The sequence below is a fragment of the Heptranchias perlo genome, chromosome 6, assembly GCF_035084215.1.
Source record: "Heptranchias perlo isolate sHepPer1 chromosome 6, sHepPer1.hap1, whole genome shotgun sequence".
In the NCBI taxonomy this organism is placed as follows: domain Eukaryota; kingdom Metazoa; phylum Chordata; class Chondrichthyes; order Hexanchiformes; family Hexanchidae; genus Heptranchias; species Heptranchias perlo.
The window spans coordinates 55,360,597-55,388,246 of record NC_090330.1 but is presented as its reverse complement, the minus strand read 5'-3'; the positions used below and the strand labels follow the sequence as shown (position 1 = coordinate 55,388,246).

General features: G+C 46.7%; 1 protein-coding gene across 5 annotated transcripts in view; it reads left to right on the top strand.

Annotated features, from left to right (window-relative positions):
- Positions 1–16,261: 16,261 nt before the first annotated feature.
- The window catches only part of chordc1a (cysteine and histidine-rich domain (CHORD) containing 1a), a 53,424-nt gene continuing 42,035 nt past the window's right edge, over positions 16,262–27,650 (top strand). For 2 of the 5 annotated variants that reach the window (XM_067986337.1, XM_067986336.1), the window contains exon 1: positions 16,262–16,382. In XM_067986337.1, the coding sequence (XP_067842438.1) occupies positions 16,277–16,382 (106 nt within the window). In that variant the 5' untranslated portion in view covers positions 16,262–16,276. Of the gene's footprint in view, positions 16,517–27,650 lie in introns of all 5 variants that reach the window. The other 3 variants (XM_067986340.1, XM_067986339.1, XM_067986338.1) reach the window with 2 other exon arrangements.

Sequence of the window (27,650 nt, the reverse complement as noted above, 5' to 3'; positions counted from 1 at the left end):
ATCACTATACAGTAGGGTTGCCAACCGCCCTGGATTGCCCAGGAGTCTCCTGGAATAGGGCATAGATCTCCTCGACGTTGCTGCTAGCAGCCTGCAAGATCTTAGCGCTTTAAATTTCCCGCTGCAGCAGCTGTCCCCCCACTCTGAAATGTCACCAGTTGCCACCGCAGAGAAGCTTCCGGCTCGGTGACGCCACCCAACACTCCCCTCTCCCCCTGCCGCGCAGCGAGCTGGGACTGGCTGATGTGCGAGATACAATTGGGAGTCAGGGGTGCTTAGAAGTTGGGGGAGAGAGGGAGACTGTGGAATGGGAATCGGCGGTTAAGGGAGAAAGGCAGACTGGAGAATGGTGTATGGGGATGGGGGGGGGGAGTTGGAGGAGAAATGCTGATTGGGAATGGGGGTCAGGGGGAATTTGGTCTTGGGCAGGGGGGCAGAAGAGCGGGAGACTGGGGAATGGGGTGGGCATGAGGACCAGTGGTTTCTACAGAGCCGGAGCAGCAGCAACGTGATGAGTGGGAGCAGTACAGAAAGAGGTACAGCCAGTATAGGGATGAATGAAACCTGGGGACTTTACTGTGAGTAAGCAATGAAAGATTGTTTCCATTGGTGGGCGAGTGGAGAACGAGGGAATGGAGACTGAGGATTCTCACTGGAAGAACCTTAGGGAAAGGAGAAGGAAGCTTCTTGAACTGAAGGCTATTAGAGCATGGGATGCTTCACCACAAGTGACTACTGAAGTAGAGACTAGAACATCATTTAAAAGGGAATGGGATAAATATCTGAAAAGGAAGAATATAAAAAGGTTACAGGAGAGAGTGCCAGCACCAGTACAGGCACCAGGGGATGAATGGCCTCCCCCTGTGCTGTAATTTCTGTCATTCTATGAAAACTCTCCTTTGTTGAGTCTGAGCCCAGGGAGTGACTGAAGCTCCCAGTTCCAAGTTGTCACCTTCACACGGAACCTGAGTCCAAACCAGAGTCCGAGGAGATAGGGAGATTCATTTATTGGGGAGCTTGACTGCACCTTATGCAGTGCAGGGGGACTATGGCTGTAATTTCAGGGTGATTATCAGCAGGTTATAGGATTATTACTAGTTACAGGTAGGATATCGGGGTGTTAGCCTATATGTAACTGGCAGTAAACAGTGTATCAGTGAGTTATTGTATTATTGTTGGTTATGAGAGGAACCAGAGCGTTACCAATGTTACTGTTAGGTATCGGTGCAATTTCCATATGTTACTATTAGTTACAGGTGGAATTAAAGTTCCTCCCACCTCTGGTTTCCCCTCTGCAAATCGCTTCCCCACCTTCGGTTTCCATTCTTCCCCATCTTTGGTTTCCCCTCTTCCCCTGCTCGTGGTGGCCTTCTGGTTTTCAAAATTTCTTGCGCAACAGCTGCTGGTGCAAAACCACTAGCAAAGATATTCAACTAAAGGGGACCCAACCTCGATAAGGTAAATGAAATAATATTTGCAGATGTCATGTGGTCTGACATCGCGTGGTTTGATGTCACATGGTCAGACATCATGTGGTCAGATGTCATGTGGTCAGAACGTCATGTAGTCAAAGCTCCAGGAATGCCTTCAACTAGAGTTGGCAACCTACTATCCAGTGACCCTTGCTAAAAAATGCACACATGTGAATGCGGAGTGAGGAAAATATCAGGCTCACTTGTGATGCCCTCATTGGATGAATAGCTTGCAGACATTCACCATCTAGGCTCACGCATGAAGAATGGACATTGGCTGAAGTACTGGAGGGAGAGTGGCACCTAGAAGTAAAGGGAATTAGGGGTTACTGGGAGCGGGCAGGAAATTGGACATGAATTTAGATTTGAGGTTAGGATCAGATCAGCCATGATCTTATTGAATGGCGGAGCAGGCTCGAAGGGCCGATTGGCCTACTCCTGCTCCTATTTCTTATGTTCTTATGTGTCGCACAAGTTACTGCCTTCAGGAGAGGAAATTGGAGCGCGAGAAAATGTTGGAATTACTTTGATAAAGTCTGAACTTGTTACTGCGGATGAGCATTTGAGCTCCAAAGCCTTAACCTTGTATGAAAAGATTGTGGGCCCTATTTTTGGACAGCGATGGTTAGAAATTGACCGTACCAGCGCAAAACATCAGGGAATTTTAAACGTAAGTGAATTATGCCCCAAACCACTCACATTAGTGTTTTCTGTGATCTTTTATGCTGGTTCAAAATTCAAATCACCCATATCAGGCTCCACCCACAAAACTGGCCATGCCCCCAGGTTGAAATTGCAAGATTCTGCCAATTGTGCTGTTTCGGGAATGCTCTTCAAATTGCGCTCATTTTCTCAGGCACACAGGCAATAGTAGGCACGTTTTAAAAGCTTTTTCATATCAAAAAATATTTAATTTACTTAGAAACTGATTAGTGTATACCAATGAAACTATTAAATGGTTCCATATAGCTTTTTAAAGTCATTTTTAGTGATTTTAAACTAGGTTACTCACAGGTGGAGGACTGGACATCCTTATTAAAAATGCTGGGCGCTAAATTGGGCTGTGTAGCGCCCGTTGTTTCGGGGTTACACGGCCCCTCCGATATCCAAGATGGCATCTTGGACGTGCACGCACGTTTCCTGTGTGACGTGTGCCAGACGCCATCTTGGTATAGGAGTTAGCGCAAACTCCGAACGCTGGAATCATGTAAAATAGGGAGAAAATGGCTTTAATCAGTGTGCAACGCTGATTTAAAGTGATAAGACACCATTTTGGCACTTAACGCTCAACTGAACACACAGCCTTAACCCCGACCATCTGAACGTGTCTTAGAGTGCCTGGAGGACCCTCCACCGGCGCTATTTAAAGGGAACATGAAGGATTTACAGGTTAGTGGCTAGATTATTGCCTCTGGCTACCGAGACATTTGTAACTGTTTTTGGAGGTCTCCTAGACTTCAATACTAGGACGCGGGGACATAGCCTAACATTTAGAGCCAGGACGTGCAGGAGTGAAGTTAGGAAATGCTTCTACACGCAAAGGGTGGGAGACGTTTGGAATGCTCTTCTGCAGACGGCAGTTGATGCTAGCTCAATTGTGAATGTTAAATCCGAAATTGATAGATTTCTGTGAACCAAGGGTATTAAGGCCTATGGGGCTAAGGCGGGTATATGGAGTTAGGTCACAGGTTCACCATGATCTCACTGAATGGTGGAACAGGCTTGAGGGGCTAAATGCCACTGCCAGTTGCTGCCTCTTGATATGCACTACCTTCTCCTGCAAGAAAGCGAGGCGTGTGCCTGGATTATGTGCCTGTCATGGTTGAATAGCTGCCAGTGTGTGTGGCCTGTGAGTTGTGGGTGGGCGGCTTGAATCAGTGATAATGTGTAAGGGTTAGAGGAAGCATCTGATTGGAAGAGTTGAGTACTGATGGAAAGAGTTTATTGGTACGTGGGGGATGGGGGTTGTAGTGCGTGGTGCAGTTGGTAGGAGACGCCACTTGACAGTTTACCTCACTCACCTTGCCCACTCATGTCAAAGCATTGAACTTCTTCCTGCACTGCATCCATGTTCATGATGCTGTGCACCTGCTATTAACTTCCCCGCTGCCTCCCACTGTCTTTTGAGTATATGTCAGGATGGCCTCTTGCACCCCCCCCCCCCCACTGCGGATATAGGATGTCCCTCCTTCTGTCCACCTCTTGCACCCAAGGTCTCTAGTACATCAGCAGAGAACCTTGGTGCATGCACTCTCGCAGGCCTGGTACCAACTCAGATCGGCAGATTGGTGAGGTCTGGTGTGCAGATTGGAGGAAGTGGGATTTAGTAATACGCAACCTTTATTCAATATTTTAACATACCTCATCAGTGTGTAAACATAGGGATGGGATCTGCATCTGTGTTTTACATGTGTGATGTCTGATCTCTGTTCAGACTCCATGCAGACAGTAGACTGTTATTTTCAGCGAATAACAGGTACAAGCTACTGTTAAGAGATTTCTAAAAAACATCCTCCCTTTAAGAGATGGAGCTCCCTCTGATGGTGGAAAGTGCAAATTGCGTTCATTCCACATGCAAGGCCTGGAAAGGAATGCCGGTTGCAGGTAAGTGCTCCCTGGGGATCAAACTTGCCTCTTGTTTTCCCAGGGTCCATTCGGCAGGGGGTGGTAGCGCATCACACTACCATCGTCCAGAACGGGCCCTTTTCCAATTTTCCCCCTGCTTATTTTTGCTGATGAACCTATCTTCAGCTATATTAATAAAACTGCACCAGGTCAGCACACTTAAATACATCAGGGAATACTTTTTAATGGAAAAAAAGAAACAATTACATTCTATTACACTGCCCAATTGTGCTGGCTCATGGAAGATTTTACGTTTGCGGTTATGCAAATGAATTTTAGTGGAAACTTGAATCCTAACCTAACCAACGCAATTTCGAGCTGTTTTGGGCGCAATTTCTTGACTGCGCCTGTAGTGGAAACTCTACCCCAAGTGGAAACTCTACCCCACTTTCTTCATTATTTTCTCTGCCTCCAAATTTAGTATCAGTTGCAAATATAAATATCTTGCATTCAGTAACCTGCATCCAAGTAATTTATTTGTGTGTTTGTGAATCTCCCATAGTGCTGTTCATAGTAAGTCAGAGGATGTGCTGTTTTACAAGGACAGGAATATTAGACCACATAAAATAGCGTGCCGATAGGTCTCCCTTTTCAGGCTAGAAGGTGCAATTGCTGTAGTTTTTTGAAAAAAATAAATGGTGGGTCAGTTACAGGTCAAGTTACTGATCAGAACCCAGGCTTTGTTTGATTGACAGGTTAATTAAGATATTGAGAGACATTGTGGAACTGATATGTTCTTGGAGAGTTGGAGCTAAAATAAACAGCATTTTAAGATTGTTTTATTACCTCTTTAGTTTGGTTGTATATTTATTTAAAAATTTGTCTTCTGATCCATTTGGAGCCTTGAGAATTTTTTTCTATAGAAAAGCTTTGAAACTACAATGAACCCTGTAAATTATGAACACCTTAGAGACTGGAATCAGGAGGTAGGTGTTCTTATTTTCAAAATGATCATTACTGTAAAAATTTTCCCAACAATCCTGAAGAACCAGCCGAGATTATGATCAGCACCTAATCAGCTGCAACAATAAGAATCCCCCTCACACAAACCAGCGTTCAGCTCTGTTCACTTAACAGTTTTGCAGTCTAAATTCCTGTTTCATAGAATCATAGAAAGGTTACAGCACGGAAGGAGGCCATTCGGCCCATCGAGTCCACGCCAGCTCTGTGCAAGAGCAATCCAGCTTGTCTCACTCCCCCACCCTATCCCCGTAGCCCTGCAAATTTTTTCCTTTCAAGTACTTATCCAGTTCTCTTTTGAAGGCCATGATTGAACCTGCCTCCGCCACCCCTTCGGGCAGTGCATTCCGGATCCTAACAACTCGCTGTGTAAAAAAGTTTTTCCTCATGTCACCTTTGGTTCTTTTGCCAATCACCTTAAATCTATGTCCTCTGGTTCTTCACCCTTCCGCCAATAGGGAACAGTTTCTCTTTATCTACTCTGTCGAGACCCTTCATGATTTTGAATTCCTCTATCAAATCTCCTCGCAACCGTCTATGTTCCAATCACAGCTTCTCCAGTCTATCCACATAACTAAAGTCCCTCATCCCTGGAATCATTCTAGTAAACCTCATCTGCACCCTTTCAAAGGCCTTCACATCTTTCCTAAAGTGCGGTGCCCAGAACTGGACACAATACTCCAGCTGTGGCCGAACCAGTGTTTTATAAAGGTTCATCATGACTTCCATTCTTTTGTACTGTATGCCTCTATTTATAAAGCCCAGGATCCCATATGCTTTTTTTTTACCACTTTCTCAACCTGATCTCTCTGTTCCTGTACCCCTTTTAGAGTTGTGCCCTCTAGTTTGTATTGCCTCTCCTCGTTCTTCCTACCAAAATGTATTACTTCACATTTTTCTGCGTTAAATTTCATCTGCCACGTGTCCGCCCATGCCACCAGCCTGTCTATATCCTTTTGAAGTCTATCACAATCCTCCTCAATGTTTACTACACTTCCAAGTTTTGTGTCATCTGCAAATATTGAAATTGTGCCCTGTACACCCAAGTCCAAGTTATTAATATATATCAAGAAAAGCAGTGGTCCCAGCACTGACCCCTGGGGAACACCACTATATACCTCGGTCCAGTCCAAAAAACAACTGTTCACCACTAATCTCTGTTTCCTGTCACTTAGCCAGTTCTATATCCATGTTGCTACGGCTCCCTTTATTGCATGGCCCGCAATCTTGATGATAAGCGTACCATGCGGCACTTTATCTAACGCCTTTTGGAAGTCCATATTCACCACATCAATTGCATTGCCCTCATTTACTCTCTCTGTTACCTCATCAAAAAACTCTATCAAGTTAGTTAAACATGATTTGCCTTTAACAAATCCCTGCTGGCTTTCCCTAATCAATCCACACTCATCCAAGTGACTGTTAATTCTGTCCCGGATTATCGTTTCTAAAAGTTTCCCCACCACTGAGGTTAAACTGACTGGCCTATAGTTGCTGGGTTTATCCTTACATCCTTTTTTGAACAAGGGTGTAATATTTGCAATTCTCCAGTTCTCTGGCACCACCCCCGTATCCACAGATGTTTGGAAGATTATGGCCAGTACCTCTGCAATTTCCACCCTTACTTCCCTCAGCAACCTAGGATGCATCCCATCCGGACCGGGTGACTTATCTAATTTATTTACAGCTAGCCTTTCAAGTACCTCTTCTTTATCAATTTTTAGCCCATCCAGTATCTCAACTAAATCTTCCTTTACTGAGACTCTGGCAGCATCTTCTTCCTTGGTAAAGACAGATGCAAAGTACTCATTTAGTACCTCGGCCATCCCCTCTGCCTCCTTGAATAGATCTCCTTTATGGTCCCTAATCGGCCCCACCCCTCCTCTTACTACCCGTTTACCGTTTACATGCCTGTAGAAGACTTTTGGATTCCCTTTTATGTTGGCCACCAGTCTATTCTCATACTCTCTCTTTGCCCCTCTTACTTCCTTTTTCACTTCTGCTCTGAACGTTTTATATTCTGCCTCGTTCTCATTTGTGTTATCAACCTGACATCTGTCATACGCCCCTTTTTTCTATTTCATCTTACTCACTATCTCTTTTGTCATCCAGGGAGCTCTGGCTTTAGTTGCCCTACCTTTCTGCCTCGTGGGAATGTGCCTAGACTGTACCTGAACTATCTCCTCTTTAAAGGCCGCCCACTGTTCAATTACAGTTTTGCCTGCCAATCTTTGATTCCAATTTACCCGGGCCAGATCTGTTCTCATCCCATTGAAATTGGCTATCCTCCAATTGAGTATTTTTACTTTAGAGTAGTCCATGTCCTTTTCCATAGCTATTCTAAACCTAAAATGATCGCTGCTCCCTAAATGCTTCCCCATTGACACTTGCTCCACTTGGTCTGCCTCATTCCCTAGAACCAAGTCCAGCAATGCCTCCTTCTTCGTTGGGCCGGAAACGTACTGGTTAAGAAAGTTATCCTGAACACATTTCAAAAATTCCTCCCCCTTTTTGCCCCTTATATTATTGTTGTATTCCCAGTCTATATTAGGATAGTTGAAGTCCCCAGTTATCACTACTCTATAGCTTTTGCACCTCTCTGCAATTTCCCTGCAAACTGCTCTCACTTGGAGCAGAATGTAACTTCAATAATGAGTTACGTTTCTCATTTCTACTTACCAGCATTAGGCAGTCACAGGACAAGAAAAGGGGGAAATGTGATGATGGGTTGTGTCGGTATATTGAAGCTTTCAAAGGCAAGCCTTAGAATGGATTGAGGACATTTGGGAGGGAAAATACAACAGGTCACAATATGTGTAGGAGTGAAACTGCAGTTTTCTGGTTAAGCAGTGAGTCTGCAGGGAGACTGACTGATAGCTGGGACTCACAGGCCTGTCCATCACTCTATAGAGCAGCAAAGAGGCAGAGAGGCTGGTCAGCCATCCACCTTCACTCCCCAAAGACGAAGCTCCTCAAAGAAGCGGATCTACCATCAGAAGCCGTGGGAAAGAAGATGATGGTAGAGTCAGGGGAAGAGGAACTGCCAGCAGCCTCTGAGTGTATGGACGCGGCGCTGGGGCAGGAAAGGACGGCCCCTCTCGCTGTTGGCATGCGCTTTTCTTGATTCGGTAGGCTGGTGAGATCAGTGCATGCAGGTCAGCGTGAGGCGACAGCTGGTTTTTTGAAAGAAACGGCTTTTGTGGAATGGGGAGTTCTTGACTCAGCACCCATAGCGGCAGAGAAACCAGTCTATCCCTGGGATAGAGCTGTGCAAGCATTCAATCCCAGAGATAGAGCAATTTCTCTGCTGCTATGGATGCTGGGTAAAGAGTTCCCCATTCCACAAACGCCGTTTCTTTCACAAAACTCGCTGCTGCCTCATGTTGACCTGTGTGTCCTGTGTTTTAAGTTGTAAAAGGGCTTGGTGCATTGAAGGCTGTCTATAGTTCGTAATTTGCGAGAATCCGTGGTTTCAGAGTGCCTCTTGTATATTTTACCATGTAAGTTATTTGGGTCTCTCAATAAGTGTCTCTTTTTTGGGAGTGTCCGTTTATTCAGGTTTCACTGTATGTAAACAATGGACTTTTGAGTGATTTAATAGAACATAGGAACAGGAGTAGGCCATTCAGCCCCTTGAGTCTGTTCCGCCATTTAATTAGATCATGGCTGCTCTGTAACGAAACTCCATTTACCCACCTTGGTTCCATATCCCTTAATACCCGTAGCTAACAAAAATTTATCAGTCTCAGTTTTGAAATTTTCAATTGACCTAGCTTCAGCAGTTTTGGGGGGGGAAGAGAGTTCCAGATTTTCACTACCATTTGTGTGAAGAAGTGCTTCCTGACTTCACCCCTGAACAGCCTTGCACTAATTTTGAAGTGATACCCCCTTGTTCTGGACTCCCCTACCAGTGGAAATAGTTTCTCTCTATTTACCCTATCAAATCTTTTAATCATCTTAAACATCTCAATTACATAATTCCTTAATCTTCTATACTCAAGGGAATACAAGCCTAGTCTATGCAACCTGTCTTCATAATTAAACCTTTTCAGCCCCGGTATTATTCTTGTGAATCTGCGCTGCACCTCCTCCATGGCCAATATATCCTTCCTGAAATGTGGTGCTCAGAACTGAATGCAGTACTCCAGATGCAGTCTAACCAGAGCTTTATACAACTGTCGCATAACATCCACCCCTTTGTATTCTAGCCCCCTTGAGATGAAGGCTCATTAGCCTTTTTAATTATTTTTTGTAGCTGTCCACTAGTTTTTAGTGATTTCTGAACATGGACCCCTAAATCTCTCTACCTCTACACAGTTCCTAGCTTCTTACCATTTAGTAAATACTCTAATCTATCTTTCTTAGTCCAACGTGGATGACCTCGCACTTCCCCATATTGAACTTTATCTGCCACAGTTTTGGCCACTCACAATTTATCAATGTCCCTTTGCAACTTTCTGCTCCCATCTATACTGCTTACTGTGCCATCTTTTTTTTTACTAATTATCAGGATGTGAGCATCGCTGGCAAGGCCAGCATTTACTGCCTATCCCTACTTTCCCTTGAGAGGGTGGTGTTGGATCTTCTTCTTGAACCGCTGCACAGCCACTTCAGAGGGCAGTTAAGAGTTAATCACATTGGTGTGGGACTGGAGTCACATATAGGCCATATGTAAGGACGGCAAGTTTCCTTCCCTAAAGGACATTAGTGAGCCAGTTGGGTTTTTACGACTATCCGGCAATCATAGTCACTTTTACTGATACCAGCTTTTTATATCTGGATTTTTAAATTGAATTCAAATTCTCAAACTGCCTTGGTGGAACATGAACTCACGTTCTCTGGATTACTAGTCCAGGCCACTGGGTGACTAGTCCAGTAACATAACCACTACATTACCGTACCCAACTGACTTAGTGTCATCAGCAAACTTGGATATACAACTCTCTATTCCTTCATCTAAGTTGTTGATAAATATAGTGAAAAGTTGAGGGCACAGTACAGATCCCTGGGGGACACCATTAGTCACATCCTGCCAATTGAAGTACATACCCATTATCCCTACTCCGTGTCTCCTACCTCCTAACCAATTCCCTACCCATGTCAAAAGGTTGCCTCCAATTTCATGCAATTTCATTTTTGCCAACAGTCTTTTGTGTGGAACCTTATCGAATGCCTTCTGGAAGTCCATATTAATAACATCCATAGACACTCTCATATCTAACACATTAGTGACCTCCTCAAAAAATTCAACCAAGTTAGTTAGACATGACTTGCACTTTACAAATCTACACTGACTCTCTCTGCTCAGTTCCTATTTCTCCAAGTACTCAGTCACTCTGTCCATAATGACAGATTCTAGTAACTTTCCCACAACAGATGTTAGACTAATAGGTCTATAATTTCTTGGTTTATCTCTCCTACCCTTCTTAAATAATGGAGTAACATTGGTAATTATCCAATCCAAAAGGACAATTCCTGAATCAAGAGAGTTTTGGAAGATCATGACTAAAGCATCTGCAATTTTCTCACCTACTTTTTTAATACCCTGGGGTGGAAACCATTAGGTCCTGGAGATTTATCTATCGACAATTTCATTTTTTCTCCATGACCATTTATTTTTACTTATATTAAATCAAGTAAGTTCCTCCCCTTGATTTATTTTTAGTTTTCCTCGTATCGCGGGCACTTAATCCTCTTCTTCTACTGTACAAAGTTATTATTTAGCAAATCTGCTATTTCCTTATTTTCAATTACAATATCACCTGCGTCTGTTTTTAAGGGGCCCACATTGCCATTAGCCACCTCCTTTCTCTTAATATACTTGTAAAAACTTGATATCCCTCATAATTTCTTTTCCATATTCCCTTTTGCAGCTATTACTACTTTCCTTGTATCCCTTTGCTACTTTATATCTTTCCCAGTCCATGGGATCTCCACTATTCTTTGCATTTGTATAAGCCTTTTCTTTTAGTTTTATTCTATCAGTCATTTACTTTGTTGACCAAGGTTATTTAATTATACAAGTAGAGCTCTTGCCCTTTAGGGGTACGTACAGGTCTTATATTATACCAAATACTTCTTTAGAATCATAGAATCATAGAAGTTTACAACATGGAAACAGGCCCTTCGGCCCAACATGTCCATGTCGCCCAGTTTATACCACTAAGCTAGTCCCAATTGCCTGCACTTGGCCCATATCCCTCTATACCCATCTTACCCATGTAACTGTCCAAATGCTTTTTAAAAGACAAAATTGTACCCGCCTCTACTACTGCCTCTGGCAGCTCGTTCCAGACACTCACCACCCTTTGAGTGAAAAAATTGCCCCTCTGGACCCTTTTGTATCTCTCCCCTCTCACCTTAAATCTATGCCCCCTCGTTATAGACTCCCCTACCTTTGGGAAAAGATTTTGACTATCTACCTTATCTATGCCCCTCATTATTTTATAGACTTCTATAAGATCACCCCTAAACCTCCTACTCTCCAGGGAAAAAAGTCTCAGTCTATCCAACCTCTCCCTATAAGTCAAACTTTCCACTGGTCATCTGTAGTTTTATGCGTTAACAGTTCCGCCCAGTCTACTGTAGTCAATTTCTACCTCATCCCTTCAAAGTCAACCATACCTAAATTTAAAACCTTGGTTTGTGACTAACCCTTCTCCCTCTCGAAACTGATATTGAATTCAATCATGTTACTGTTAGCTAGATGTTCTCTTAACATTAGATTGTTGACTAGTTCTGGCTCATTACTCATCACTAAATCTGGTATGACCTGTCCTCTTGTCGGTTTAAGAACATATTGTTCCAGAAAACTGTCCTGAATACACTCAAGAAATTCGCTGCCTTTGGGAGTCGAGCTGTTCTGCTTCTCTCAGTCTATGTGAAAATTAAAATCTCCCATTATAACCACTCTCCTTTTACAACAAGCTTCTCTGATCTCTGTATTTATGCATACTGCTACTTCATCACTGCTATCAGGAAGTCTGTAGACTGTAGACAACTCCCACCAAAGTCTTGCATCTTTTTCTAGTCCTCAATTCTGCCCAGAGTTTCTACTGCTTGCTCATCCTTACTGATATCCCCTCTTTATAATGCTGTAATGGTGTCTTTTATCGATATTGCTTGTCCTTTCTAAAGACCTTATAACCTGGAATATTTATCTCCCAGTCATGCCCAGCTTGTTGCCAGGTCTCAGTGATGGCCACTATATCATACCCTTTAAGCTGGATTTCCGCTAATTCACTTGTTTCATTCCTTATGCTACATGCATTGGTATATAGAACTCTTATTTGGGCAACCGATCCTACCATAACCTTTTGCCCTGATGTTGCTTTTCTCACATTTTTTAAACTTATTACACTTTGTGGGATAATTATTGTCTATTTATGGAAATTTGTTTATTAAAATCTGTGCAACATGCCAAACTCACTAATAGTGCACTAAAGGGTAAATGTTTTAACTTGTGCTCCTAACACTGGCTGGGAGCACATACTGGGAAATTGTGCACCCCAGCCTGTGATTTTCAATCCATTAATTTTAAGAAGTAGAAATGTAAAGACAGAAACTAGCTCCAATTTCAGCAGTGTGTAGAGGATGTGATCAGTAGAACAAACTTCTTTACTTAAAGAGTGATAAACATTTGGAATGATCGATCAAGTATGGTAGCAAAGGTAAACATTGGGGTAATTCAAAATGCAATGAATGCCATTGTGGGGAAGTTTTGTACCAGTGCATACATGTCAACCATCAGTTTTTGGAGGCTGGTCAGCACTTGCTCACAAAAATTAGCAAGGACCAACCCCTCTCCCCACAGTCCTGCTTCTATGCAAGTCTGATTGCTATTGGACTGGACCCAGGCCCCTCTCTCAACTCTGTTCTTACCGTTAATGATTCTGGTCACTGAATACTATAGAAGGACATTCTCATGGGAAGATTAGCAGCTGCATTCAAGTAGTAGCAGGACTTAGGGAAAGGGAGAAAGGAGGAATGGAAGGCAATGAGAGAGGGATGAGGAGAGATGCTGGGAGCAGTGCTTTGGGGTCAGGGAGGAATGAGAATGCTGGCATTAACCGACAGGAAATGAGGGAGAACATAGGAACAGGAGTAGGCCATTCAGCCCCTCGTGCCTGCTCCGCCATTTGATAAGATCATGGTTGATCTGTGATCTAGCTCTATATACCTGCCTTTGGCCCATATCCCTTAATACCTTTGGTTGCCAAAAAGCTATCTATCTCAGATTTAAATTTAGCAATTGAGCTAGCATCATAAGAACATAAGAAATAGGAGCAGGAGTAGGCCAATCGGCCCCTCGAGCCTGCTCCGCCATTCAATAAGATCATGGCTGATCTGATCCTAACCTCAAATCTAAATTCATGTCCAATTTCCTGCCCGCTCCCCATAACCCCTAATTCCCTTTACTTCTAGGAAACTGTCGATTTCTGTATTAAATTTATTTAATGATGTAGCAATTGCCGTTTGCGGAAGAGAGTTCCAAACTTCTACCACCCTTTGTGTGTAGAAATGTTTTCTAATCTCGCTCCTGAAAGGTCTGGCTCTAATTTTTAGACTGTGCCCCCTACTCATAGAATCCCCAACCAGCGGAAATAGTTTCTCTCTATCCACCCTATCCATTCCCCTTAATATCTCATAAACTTCGATCAGATCACCCTTTAACCTTCTAAACTCTAGAGAATACAACCCCAATTTGTGTAATCTCTCCTCGTAAGTTAACCCTTGAAGTCCGGGTATCATTCTAGTAAACCTACGCTGCACTCCCTCCAAGGCCAATATGTCCTTCCGAAGGTGCGGTGCCCAGAACTGCTCACAGTACTCCAGGTGCGGTCTAACCAGGGTTTTGTTTGGCCGCAGCATAACCTCTGCCCCCTTGTACTCTAGTCCTCTAGATATAAAGGCCAGCATTCCATTAGCCTTATTGATTATTTTCTGCACCTGTTCATGACACCTCAATGATCTATGTACCTGAACCCCTAAGTCCAGCATTAACTTGGGTGGAGGGAAAGTGTACCAACTTGAACTGGGGATGGGAAAAAAAAGTGCAGCATGAACTGATGGGATATAGAGAATCCAGTTGAACAAAGTAGGTTGAAGGGGGAAAAGAGTGGCAGCTTCAACAGTTGGTGGAGAGAAGAGTACAAGATTACTGGGGGAGGGTGGTCGGAAGAATAGTACCAATTTAAACTGGGTTGGACAAAAAGTGACAGGGCGAATTGAGGAGGGTGGGGGGAGAAAGGAGTGTTTCTGTGAAAGGTTGTGGAGTTGGATAGGGTACAGTGTCTCGGTGGACTAGATCCAAGGCTAGAATGCCTTTGTGATCAGGGTTGAGAGTGTTGGATGTGGAACAATGATTATTGAGGTGACTTTTGGGGAAGTGATGGTCTGGTTGATCTGTTGAAAATTCAAATGTCACCTTTCCTTTATGTTAGATTAAAAATCTATTAATTGTGAAATTTAAAAGTGCTTAAGATTAACCAGGATGTACCTTTTTAATGTATTTTTGTTTTTTAATCCAGAAGAGCATACCCCAGATCCACCTAGAAATGCACCAACAATTTTAAGTCTCAAAGATGTGGATTTTTCCCTTCGGGCTTCATGTAGTTGTAATTTTCCTTCCAATACGATTGAATTTTCAATTTGTCCTTTTTCCCTCTCTCTCCATTTACTTGTCTTTTCATTGGACATCCTTTTGTCCTTTTTATGTCTCTCCATTCCCTCACTTTTGATCCGTTATAGAATCATACAGCGCAGGCGGCCATTCGGCTCATCGTGCCTGTGCTGGCTCTTTAAGAGCTGTCCAATTAGTCCCACTCCCCTGCTCTTTCCCCATAACCCTCCAAATTTTTCCTTTTCAAAATATATATACAATTCCCTTTTGAACTCCAGGTAACAATGCACTGCATAAAAAAATGTCTCCTCATCTCTCCCGATTCTTTTGCCAATTATTTTGAATGTGTACTCTGGTTACCGACCCTCCTGCCAGTGGAAGTAGTTTCTCCCTCTCTACTCTATCAAAACCTCTCATAATTTTGAATACCTCTATTAAATCGCCCCTTAACCTTCTCTGCTCTAAGGAGAACAATCCTAGTTTCACTAGTCTGTCCACATAACTGAAGTCCTTCATCCCTGGTACCATTCTAATCAATCTCCCCTGCACCCTCTCCAAGGCCTTGACAGCCTTCCTAAAATGTGGTGCCCAGAATTGGACACAATACTCCAGCTGAGGCCTAACCAGTGCTTTATAAAGGTTTAGCATAACTTCCTTGCTTTTGTACTCTATGCCTCTATTTATAAATGCTAAGGATCTTGTATGCTTTTTGAACAGCCTTATCAACATGTCCTGTCACCTTCAAAGATTTGGGTACATGAACCCCATCTGTTCCTGCATACCCTTTAAAAGTGTACCATGTAGTTTATACTGTGTCTCTTTCTTCCTTCCAACATGTATCACTTCACACTTCCCTGCATTAAATTTCAATCTTCCATGTGTCTGCCCATTTCACCAGTCTATGTCCTCATGAAATCTGCTACTATGCTCCTCCCTGTTCACTACAGTTCAAAGTTTTGTGTCATCTGCAAACTTTGAAATTCTGCTTCCTATACCCAAGTCCAGTAATTCAACCCAATAACACCACCTCTGCATTTTTTCTTATCCTACCAAAATATCTATTTATCTTTCAGTCTTCAGTTCTGATGAAGGGTCTACGTCCTAAAACATAACTTATCTTTTCTTTTCAGTTGTTAACTGAGCTATTGCTAAAACAAAAAATACAGTGCCTATAGTTCAAGTCACAAAGCCCATGTAACCAACTACTTGCTCTCACACATTATTACCAAATCGGGGCCATTCTTGTCAGCGTTTGCTAATTTTCTAGGTTGGTACGTATGCAGTAGCGAATTTATTCTATGGCCTATTCTTATCCCTAATCCCTCCAAAACTGAGAGCTCTGTAAATAAAAAACAACCAAATACCACTCGTTAGGAAATTAGTTTTGGAGACAATACTGCCATTTGCCACAAAAATTACATCAACAGCCCATTAAAATGACACAGTAAGTACAAGCCCCACTAACGAATGTACCCTTCCAGATCACAACACGCACCACCTCCCAGAACATACCGGGCTATTCTTCCCTCGCGCACGCGCAGCAACACATCTCTCGTCGCGCTGCCCATGCGCAGAGCGACGGGTGGAATGTTCGCGAATGAGAGCGGAAGGAGCCGAGAGTTTCCGGAGACAGCCGAAGAGGAAGAGGAAGCGGTGGGCGGAGAGTGGAGGCCGTGCCGCCGGTAGTTCCTTGATCATTGAATGTGAGAGGGGTGCTGGGGATTGTTTAAAGGTTCAGTCTTATACATTTCTGTTGGTTTCCGCGTTGTGGTAATGTCTGTCCTGTGTTACAACAAAGGCTGCGGGCAGCGTTTTGATCCCGACAAGAACAGCGATGGTAAGACGATGAGAGCGCGAGTTCTAACGATTTGAATTGTGCAATGCGGGATTAACGCAGGTTTGGTGCTCAGTGAGGGCCGGACGTGAGAGGAACAGAAAAATGTATGATGTGGAGATGCCTGAGGAAGGAGGTAGCCTCCGAAAGCTTGTGAATTTAAAATAAAATTGCTGGACTATAACTTGGTGTTGTAAAATTGTTTACAAAAGAAAAATGTATGGCAGAGAAGGCCATTCGGTCCATCGTGTCTGTGCCGGTCGAAAAAGAGCCATCCAGCCTAATCCCACTTTCTAGCACTTGGTCCGTAGCCCTGTAGGTTATGAGACTTTAAGTACATATCCAAGTACTTTTTAAATGAGTTGAGGGTTTCTGCCTCTACCACCTCCCCTCTAATCCTTCTACCAATTACTTTAAATCTATGCCCCCTGGTTTTTGGCTTCTCTGTTAAGGGAAATAGGTCCTTCCTATCCATTCTATCTAGGTCCCTCATAATTTTGTACACCTCAATTAAATCTCCACTTAGCCGCCTCTGTTCCAAACAAAACAGCTCCAGCCTATCCAATCATTCCTCATAGCTAAAATACTTAAGCCCTGGCAACATCCCTGTAAATCTCCACTGTACCCTCTCTAGTGCAATCACGTCTTTCCTGTAATGTGGTGACCAGAACGGTACGCAGTACTTTAGTTGTGGCCTAGCAAGTGTTTTATATGCCTGGATGAGTGCAGCTCCAACAACACTCAAGAAGCTTGACACCATCCAGGACAAAGCAGCCCGCTTGATTGGCACCCCATCCACCACCCTAAACATTCACTCCCTTCGCCACCGGCACACTGTGGCTGCGGTATGCACCATCCACAGGATGCACTGCAGCAACTCGCCAAGGCTTCTTCGACAGCACCTCCCAAACCCGTGATCTCTGCCACCTAGAAGGACAAGGGCAGCAGACACCACCTGCACGTTCCCCTCCAGGTCACACATCATCCCGACTTGGAAATATATCGCCGTTCCTTCATCGTCACTGGGTCAAAATCCTGGAACTCCCTTCCTAACAGCACTGTGGGAGAACCTTCACCAGATGGACTGCAGCGGTTCAAGAGGCGGCTCACCACCACCTTCTCAAGGGCAATTAGGGATGGGCAATAAATGCTGGCCTTGTCAGTGACGCCCACATCCCATGAACGAATTTTAAAAAAAAGTTCTAGCATAACCTCCCTGCTCTTATATTCTGTGCCCCGGGTAATAACGGAAAGTATCCCATATGCCTTCTTAGCCACCTGTCCTGCTACCTTCAGGGAACTGTGGACATGCACTCCAAGGTCCCTCTCTTCCTGTACACCTCTCAGTATCCTTCCATTTATTGTGTATTCCCTTGCCTTGTTTGCCCTCCCCAAATTTGTTACCTCACACTTCTCCGGATTGAATTCTGTTTGTCACTTTTCTGCCCATTGATATCTTCCTGCAGTCTACAGCTTTCCCCCTCACTAACAACCACAAGGCCAATTTTTGTATCATCTGCAAACTTCTTAATCACGCCCCCTACATTTAAGTCTAAATCGTTAAAGTATACCACGAAAAGCAAGGGACCTAGTACTGAGCCCTGCGGAACCCCACTGGAAACAGCCTTCCAGCCGCGAAAACACCCGTCGACCATTACCCTTTACTTCTTGCCACTGAGCCGATTTTGGATCCAATTTGCCTCAGTGTGAGAGAGAGATTGAGTCTCGGGGAGTCTGTGTGTGAGAGAGAGAGTGTGCCTCAGGGAGTGTGTGTGAGAGAGAGTGTGTCTCAGGGAGTCTCTGTGTGTGTGTGTGTGTGTGTGTGTGTGAGTGAGGGAGAGAGAGCCTCAGGGAGTCTGTGAGTGAGAGTGTGTCTCCGGGAGTCTGTGTGAGTGAGTGAGTTTCAGGGAGTCTGTGTGTGTGAGAGAGAGAGGCTCTGAGTCTGTGTGTGTGAGAGGGAGTGTCTCGGAGTCTGTGTGTGTGAGAGGGAGTGTCTCGGAGTCTGTGTGTGTGAGAGGGAGTGTCTCGGAGTCTGTGTGTGTGAGAGGGAGTGTCTCGGAGTCTGTGTGTGTGTGAGAGGGAGAGTCTCAGGGAGTCTCTGTGTGTGTGAGAGGCAGTTTCTCGGAGTCTGTGTGTGAGAGGGAGAGTCTCGGAAGTCCGTGGGCTCGATTTTACCACCCGCTATCGGGTGCGTTCTCGGCGGGGGGGCCCCGAAAATCGGGGAATCCCGGCGCGGGTCCGGAGCCCGCCTCGATCCAGCCCACTTCCGGGTTCCCCATGGACGCGCCGGCGTGCGCGCGCAGCCCCCGCTGGTGGGAATCCCGCAGGCAATTAAAACCAGCGGGATGCCACTTGACAGTATTTATTTAGCTATTTCAGGTCATTAACTGGCCTGACTGTGCTGTTTTATTAGGAAGGGTAGGATTTTACCTTGAACTGAGACTGTTTCCCATACTGGGGGAAACACTCTCACTTCAAACGGACGTGTTGCAGCCAGCAGCCTGTGGCAACTGGCAAGGTGCATTCCACAGGTGGGGGGGGGGGGGGGGGGAGACCCTTCACCAACGCAGGAGGCCACTCCGTCACATAGGGCAACGCTTGCCCTCCATCGCCCTCCTCCTAGCAACAAGATTCACCGACGTGGAACCGCAACCCCGGTGCAAGGACACACTTACCTACCTTGCAGAACCCCTCAGACCTACACCTTCCAGATGGGGGCCGCCTTGACATCCTCGGAGGATGAACAGCCTCAGCAGCCTCGCAGGCCACGCCGTCCGCCTCAGACACATGGAGCCCCACAACACGGTGCTGTGGCACATTCACCTGCACAGCAGGAGGGAGGGCAACCGCAGAGAGAGATGCGTCGCAGGAGGCACTACCCTCCGCACAGGGTCTGCATAGCGAGGCTCAGCTTCCTGGACCTCTCTGAGGAGCAGTGCATACGGAGGCTCAGAGTCACTCGCCAGGTAGTCGCCGACATCTGCAGCCTCCTTAATGACTAGCTGCTCCCGGATGGACCAAGCAGCATCTCCTTACCCGTCGCCGTCAAAGTCACCACTGCCCTCGACTTCTTCGCCTCCGGATCCTTCCAGGGTGCCACCGGGGTCTGTCAGTCGTCTGCACACAAGTGCATAAGGCAGGTTACCGATGGGTTGTTCCACAGGGCCTCGCACTAGATCAACTTCACCATGGATGAGCGCAGCCAGATGGAGAGGGCAGTTGGATTCCATGCTGTGGCTGGCTTCCCACGGGTGCAGGGTGTAATCGACTGCACCCACATAGCAATACGGGCACCTCCACGTGAGCCAGGACTGTTCATCAACAGGAAGGGGTATCACTCCATGAACGCCCAGCTCATCTGTGACCACCGCCAGAGATTCTTACACGTGTGCGCCAGATACCCTGGCAGCTGCCACGATGCCTTCGTCCTCGGGGAGTCCACCGTCCCGCCCCTCTTCCACTCACCCATCACCGGCAACGGCTGGCTCCTCGGCGACAAGGGATATCCCCTGCACACGTGGCTTATGACACTTCTGAGGAACCCCATCACTGAGCCGCAGCGTCGTTATAATGACAGCCACATTGCTACCAGGTCTGCAATTGAGCAGGCTATAGGGCTGCTCAAGATGCGCTTCAGGTGCCTTGATCGTTCTGGGGGAGCGCTCCAATACACGCCACTCAGAGTGGGACGGATTATAGTTGTCTGCTGTGCCTTGCACAATATGGCACAACAGAGAGGGGTGCCGTTCGAGGAGGCCCCATGCACATCCGCCACCCATATTGAGGACGACGATGAGGAGGAGGAACGACCCATGGGCCAAACACTGGCTCACCTGGATGTTCGTCAGGCCAGGGAGGCACTCATATGTCAACGGTTCTCCTAACATCAGACTGTCTGAGGCGTTCACACCTCAACACGTGCACAGATGAGGGGCCATGCCAGCCCCCTCCACAGAAGAGTGGTGCCATTACTCCTGCATCCACTGTAGTGTGACCCAATGGGTGGGACTAGGTGTTTGTCGTCATGATGAGCCCCACTAAAGGGACCTATTTCACAAGCCGCTCAAGAATGGACAAGAGGTGGCAGTAGTGGTGAGAACAATTGTGTTTATTGTGTATGTGGAGTAAACGATTATAAATAAAAACATAACAAATTGTCATACACCCTGGTGCATTCCCTTTGTGTTCATAACACCTTGGCCTTACGTTTGCGGGAACCCCTACGTGGTGCTACCCCTGTGGCTCCAGCAGAGGTAGTGGCAGGTTGCTCTTGTTCGTGCCCTGACCGGGTAGATGCTTTGGGCTGACGCCCCCTGGGTTTCGGTGCCCGTGAGGGCACCTCCACAGACTGCTCCTCCTGCACCTGTGCAGGGGCAGACTCGGCCACCTGGAGAGGAGGCACCATTGCGGGTACTGGTTGAGAGGGGGGCAACGGGTGAGACGTGGGGGCACTTTGAGTAGCGTCCCCACTTCCATGTCCCCGTTCACCATCTACCCTCTCATGGCCTAGGCCCACATCACCCCTTCCACCCTGCTGGACGGCAGTTTGGCTGACCTGTGTGAGACCTTGCAAGGCCACCTCTAATGTATCTGACAGCCTGTTTATGGCGGCAGAATGTTGCTCACCCTGAATCCGAACAGCCGTTGTCAGGGCCTGGATGGACTCAATGTTGAGCTGTGCGTGACGCTCGAGGGAGGCTAGCCTTTCCTCCACCGCAGACGTTCCCGCACCTACCCGCGACACTATGTCGCCGATACCCTCCTGTACTTGTGCCACCATTGCCCTCATGCAGGAGTTGGACTCCTCCATCACCTGCGCGATTGTGGACAGTGCGCGTGGCACCGCTTCCAGTACCTCGGCAATGTGTTGGTGCCCCTCGACGACTCTCCTTTTGACTGGTGGCCCCCTGGGTTCAGCATCTGGGTCCGGCTGAGCAGAGCCTGGAGAAGAGTGCTCCCACCGACGCGAACCCTCCGCGGCTGCCCCTGCCACCAGGGTCTGCTCATGCTCACATGTGCGCGGTGACTCACCATGTGCAATCCCAACTAATTGAGGAGGGGCACCCACCGAGGTGTGTGTATCTGCGCTGGTGGATGCTTGGCTCATATGTGACGATGGACCCTCAGAGACCGGCATATCCTCTGAGGAATCGCCCTCCACAGACACGGCGCTCGCAGGCGGCCCTGCAAGAGAACAAAGGGCAATATCAGGCATGTGGACAAATGTTGAGGTGCAGCAGATGCCAAGTGATGCTAAGATCATTCGCAATCATGAGTGCTGAGTGTCAGCTTTCCGTTACCGGACGTTTCTGCAGCCCCAGCCTCGCCATCTGCCACGGACAGGCAATGTAGCGTGTGGCTGATCTCCAAGGCGTCCAGCTCTGCGTCTGTTAGAACCACCTGGTGTGGCAGGCCCCCTCCGGTGCGTGCCCTTTCCCGGGCGTTCTTGCATCTCTTCTCCTGTCAAGGCAAAACACAGATGCGTGATTGAGTGATGATTGCATTGTGAGACGCTTCTAGCATTGGTGTGGGTGGGTTGAGCGTGTGGGAGATGGATGGGAGGATGCGTGTGCCACATGCCCATCCCATTGTATGTGGATTGGGTTGTGTGGTAGTGTTCGAATGGGGACAGGGACGGTGGGTACGTGCAGGCACGTTGAGGATGATAGTTGAGTGGCTGTGAGGATGGATGCAGGAGCGCTGTGGTGACAGTGCAGAAGGGGTTGTGAGGTCTTTGAGGTGATGTGGAAGACGGAGTGTGGGAGAGTGCGTTAGTGTACTCACTTTGCCGGACCTAGTGAGATCGTTGAATCTCTTCCGACACTGCATCCATGTTCTTGCGGTGTTGCCCCGCTGCTGACCTCCGCGGCCACCTCCGCCCATGCCTTCCTGGTGGCGGAGCCAGGGCACTTCCTTCCGTCGCTGGGGAACAACGTCTCCCTCCTCCTCCTTACCCCGTCCAGCAGCAGCTGGAGTGAGTGGTCAGAAAATCGTGGGGCAGCCTTACACCTGGGGTGCTCCATGGTGTGCTACTTCTTGTTTGCAGCAGGAGGAGCATTGGTGGACTGCCCCTTTAAATAGAGCTCCACCATCACTCAGACGTCACTGCACATGCGCAGGCCGCCGGCGCGCAGCTGAGAAGCGGAAAACCCGTAACCACAGCTTAATGACTTCAATTATCCTGCGATCGCGCGGGGGACGCACTCAATTCACCGGCCGCGTTATCCACGCGCCCGATAGCAACCCCGCCGAGAACCCGCAGGCCTGCTAACATCGGGCCCCGTGTGTCTGTGAGAGGGAGAGTTTCAGGGAGTGTCTGTGTGTGTGAGAGAGAGTGTCTCGGAGTCTGTGTGTGTGAGAGAGAGTGTCTCGGAGTCTGTGTGTGTGTGAGAGGGAGAGTCTCAGGGAGTCTGTGTGTGTGTGAGAGGGAGAGTCTCAAGGAGTCTGTGTGTGTGTGAGGGAGAGTCTCAGGGAGTCTGTGTGTGTGTGAGAGGGAGAGTCTCACGGAGTCTGTGTGTGTGTGAGAGGGAGAGTCTCAGGGAGTCTGTGTGTGTGTGAGAGGGAGAGTCTCAAGGAGTCTGTGTGTGTGTGTGAGAGGGAGAGTCTCAGGGAGTCTGTGTGTGTGTGAGAGGGAGAGTCTCAAGGAGTCTGTGTGTGTGTGAGAGGGAGAGTCTCGGAGTCTGTGTGTGAGAGGGAGAGTCTCAGGGAGTGTGTGTGTGTGAGAGGGAGTCTCAGGGAGTCTGTGTGAGAGGCTCAGTTCATCTTTGCATTTCTGATGCTGATGATAAAGTAAATCAGAGCTGCATTTACTTAGTTTTGGATTTAAATTACGTTTTAATCCAGGCCACTGTATATAATTTATCTTAAAAAGAAATCTTAGGTCTCAGTACTTTCTGTCAATCATTATAAATTCTATGTCTACATTTCTAATGCAAACAGCTTATGTAAACTTGTTATGCTGTAATTATAGCCCCCCACCCCCGAATATAGAAACAAGGACAGAATGTTTGATTTGGGAAATAGAGATTGAATTATATCTACCTGTCCAGGTTCAGTTATCCCCTGACCTTTTATCCTATTTTATTTGAAGTCTGCACTTGGTTTTGATTCCCTAGGTGCAGTGCCATAGATTAAATAGATTTATGCAATCACTATAAATGCCACTCTTACCATTTCCTTGACGTTGGTAGCTCTGGTTGATATTAATGTATAAAAGATAATTAGTGGATAAGGAAAGTAACCCAAACACAAGGATAAAGTCCAAAATGAGTGGCTAGGAGATCCCCAATGCTATGAGTCAGATGCTGAAAATAAGATCGCTTGATAGTAAAAAATTTAATTTGGAGAAATAATACAATCAGTCAATAAGTTTAAGTTGATTGTATCAGAGAGGACATCATCACATGTCAATGACACATGTTGCAGCTGTCAACACTGGAGAAAGTGAAAACCCTTCTAACCTCATGATGGCAAGAAGGTCATTGATGAACCAGCTGAAGATGGTTGGTCCACGGATGCTGCCCTGAGGAACTTAGTGTTAGCTGGGCTGAGATGACTGGCCATCTTTTTTTGTGTCAGATATGACTCCAATCACTAGAGATTTTTCCTCTTGGCCCCCATTGACTTCAGTTTTGCCAGGGCTATCTTGTTGCTATCCTGGGTTGAATGCTGTCCTGGTGCTGAGGGCAGTTACTCTTGCCTCTTTGACGTTCAGCTCTTGTGTTTGCCTCTGGATCAGTGCTGTGTTGAGGTTAGAAGCTGAGTGGTTCTTATGGAACCTGGATTAAGCATCGTAGATGTTGCTTGATGGCACCATTGGTGACTCCTTCATCACTTTGAGGAAGAGGGTGATAATTGGCTTGATTAAATTTCACCATACAATCTCCTGGGTTGCTAGCCCAATGTCATGACTATACACTATTGCGCCCATTGATCTTATCTTATTTATGATCAGCAAAGTTGACACAGATTGCAAATTCATGTAAATATGTGGAGTGTCTATTTTTAAGTGACATGCATCATAATAGGTCACATTTTTAAACAAAAGTGAATGCTTGCTCCCAATGAGTTACCCTTGGCAGGTCTGTGCATTTGGCTGTTCTGATGGTTGGTGTCAACACCTGAATAAAATGATGCCTTAAGCTTCATATATAGTGTATGAAAAGTCCTAGAATAATTTTATGGCTATAATGTGATCCTGGAGTTTGGATGATTAGTTTATAATGTCATCTGGATCTCCTTGATGAGAATACTACCCTGTAATTTCTCCCACCTATCTATAATCTTCAGTAAACTCTGCTGTTCATCAAGTGAGGTAACATCGAGGAAGTATAATTTTAATTGAACTGTTTTTGCTCCTTATTTGAACATGACAGGATATGCTGGATTTATTAGTAAAAAATTACTGAAATTGTACTGCTGTAATATGAAAATTGTACCAAGTTACCGTGGGAACTATAGGAGCTTACAGCATAGAAAGAGACCATTTTTTTTTATTCGTTCACGGGATGTGGGCGTCGCTGGCAAGGCCGGCATTTATTGCCCATCCCTAATTGCCCTCGAGAAGGTGGTGGTGAGCCGCCTTCTTGAACCGCTGCAGTCCGTGTGGTGACGGTTCTCCCACAGTGCTGTTAGGAAGGGAGTTCCAGGATTTTGACCCAGCGACAATGAAGGAACGGCGATATATTTCCAAGTCGGGATGGTGTGTGACTTGGAGGGGAACGTGCAGATGGTGTTGTCCTCATGTATCTGCTGCTCTTGTCCTTCTAGGTGGTAGAGGTCGCGGGTTTGGGAGGTGCTGTCGAAGAAGCCTTGGCGAGTTGCTGCAGTGCATCCTGTGGATGGTGCACACTGCAGCCACAGTGCGCCGGTGGTGAAGGGAGTGAATGTTTAGGGTGGTGGATGGGGTGCCAATCAAGCGGGCTGCTTTATCTTGGATGGTGTCGAGCTTCTTGAGTGTTGTTGGAGCTGCACTCATCCAGGCAAGTGGAGAGTATTCCATCACACTCCTGACTTGTGCCTTGTAGATGGTGGAAAGGCTTTGGGGAGTCAGGAGGTGAGTCACTCGCCGCAGAATACCCAGCCTCTGACCTGCTCTCGTAGCCACAGTATTTATATGGCTGGTCCAGTTAAGTTTCTGGTCAATGGTGACCCCCAGGATGTTGATGGTGGGGGATACGGCGATGGTAATGCCGTTGAATGTCAAGGGGAGGTGGTTAGACTCTCTTGTTGGAGATGGTCATTGCTTGGCACTTATCTGGCACGAATGTTACTTGCCACTTATGAGCCCAAGCCTGGATGTTGTCCAGGTCTTGCTGCATGCAGGCTCGGACTGCTTCATTATCTGAGGGGTTGCGAATGGAACTGAACACTGTGCAGTCATCAGCGAACATATCCCCATTTCTGACCTTATGATGGAGGGAAGGTCATTGATGAAGCAGCTGAAGATGGTTGGGCCTAGGACACTGCCCTGAGGAACTCCCGCAGCAATGCCCTGGGGCTGAGATGATTGGCCTCCAACAACCACTACCATCTTCCTTTGTGCTAGGTATGACTCCAGCCACTGGAGAGTTTTCCCCCTGATTCCCATTGACTTCAATTTTACTAGGGCTCCTTGGTGCCACACTCGGTCAAATGCTGCCTTGATGTCAAGGGCAGTCACTCCCACCTCACCTCTGGAATTCAGCTCTTTTGTCCATGTTTGGACCAAGGCTGTAATGAGGTCTGGAGCCGAGTGGTCCTGGCGGAACCCAAACTGAGCATCGGTGAGCAGGTTATTGGTGAGTAAGTGCCGCTTGATAGCACTGTCGACGACACCTTCCATCCCTTTGCTGATGATTGAGAGTAGACTGATGGGGCGGTAATTGGCCGGATTGGATTTGTCCTGCTTTTTGTGGACAGGACATACCTGGGCAATTTTCCACATTGTCGGGTAGATGCCAGTGTTGTAGCTGTACTGGAACAGCTTGGCTAGAGGCGCAGCTAGTTCTGGAGCACAAGTCTTCAGCACTACAGCTGGGATGTTGTCGGGGCCCATAGCCTTTGCTGTATCCAGTGAACTCATCCGTTTCTTGATATCACGTGGAGTGAACCGAATTGGCCGAAGACTGGCTTCCATGATGGTGGGGATATCGGGAGGAGGCTGAGATGGATCATCCACTCGGCACTTCTGGCTGAAGATGGTTGCAAACGCTTCAGCCTTGTCTTTTGCACTCACGTGCTGGACTCCGCCATCATTGAGAATGGGGATGTCTGCAGAGCCTCCTCCTCCCGTTAGTTGTTTAATTGTCCACCACCATTCACGACTGGATGTGGCAGGACTGCAGAGCTTTGATCTGATCCGTTGGTTGTGGAATCGCTTAGCTCTGTCTATAGCATGTTGCTTCCGCTGTTTAGCATGCATGTAGTCCTGAGTTGTAGCTTCACCAGGTTGGCACCTCATTTTTAGGTACGCCTGGTGCTGCTCCTGGCCTGCTCTTCTACACTCCTCATTGAACCAGGGTTGATCCCCTGGCTTGTTGGTAATGGTAGAGTGAGGAATATGCCGGGCCATGTGGTTACAGATTGTGCTGGAATACAATTCTGCTGCTGCTGATGGCCCACAGCGCCTCATGGATGCCCAGTTTTGAGCTGCTAGATCTGTTCTGAATCTATCCCATTTAGCACGGTGGTAGTGCCACACAACACGTTGGATGGTGTCCTCAGTGCGAAGACGGGACTTCATCTCCACGAGGACTGTGCGGTGGTCACTCCTACCAATACTGTCATGGACAGATGCATTTGCGACAGGTAGATTGGTGAGGACGAAGTCAAGTAAGTTTTTCCCTCGTGTTGGTTCGCTCACCACCTGCCGCAGGCCCAGTCTAGCAGCTATGTCCTTCAGGACTCGGCCAGCTCGGTCAGTAGTGGTGCTACCGAGCCACTCTTGGTGATGGACATTGAAGTCCCCCTCCCAGAGTACATTTTGTGCCCTTGCTACCCTCAGTGCTTCCTCCAAGTGGTGTTTGGCCCATCACATTTGTGCAGGCTCTTTGCTGGAGCAATCCAAAATCAATACCACTGCCCCACTGTCTCCGTATGTCTTTGTCTTTGCATCTTCAGGTATTTATCCAATTTACCCTTAAAAGATGCAACGGTT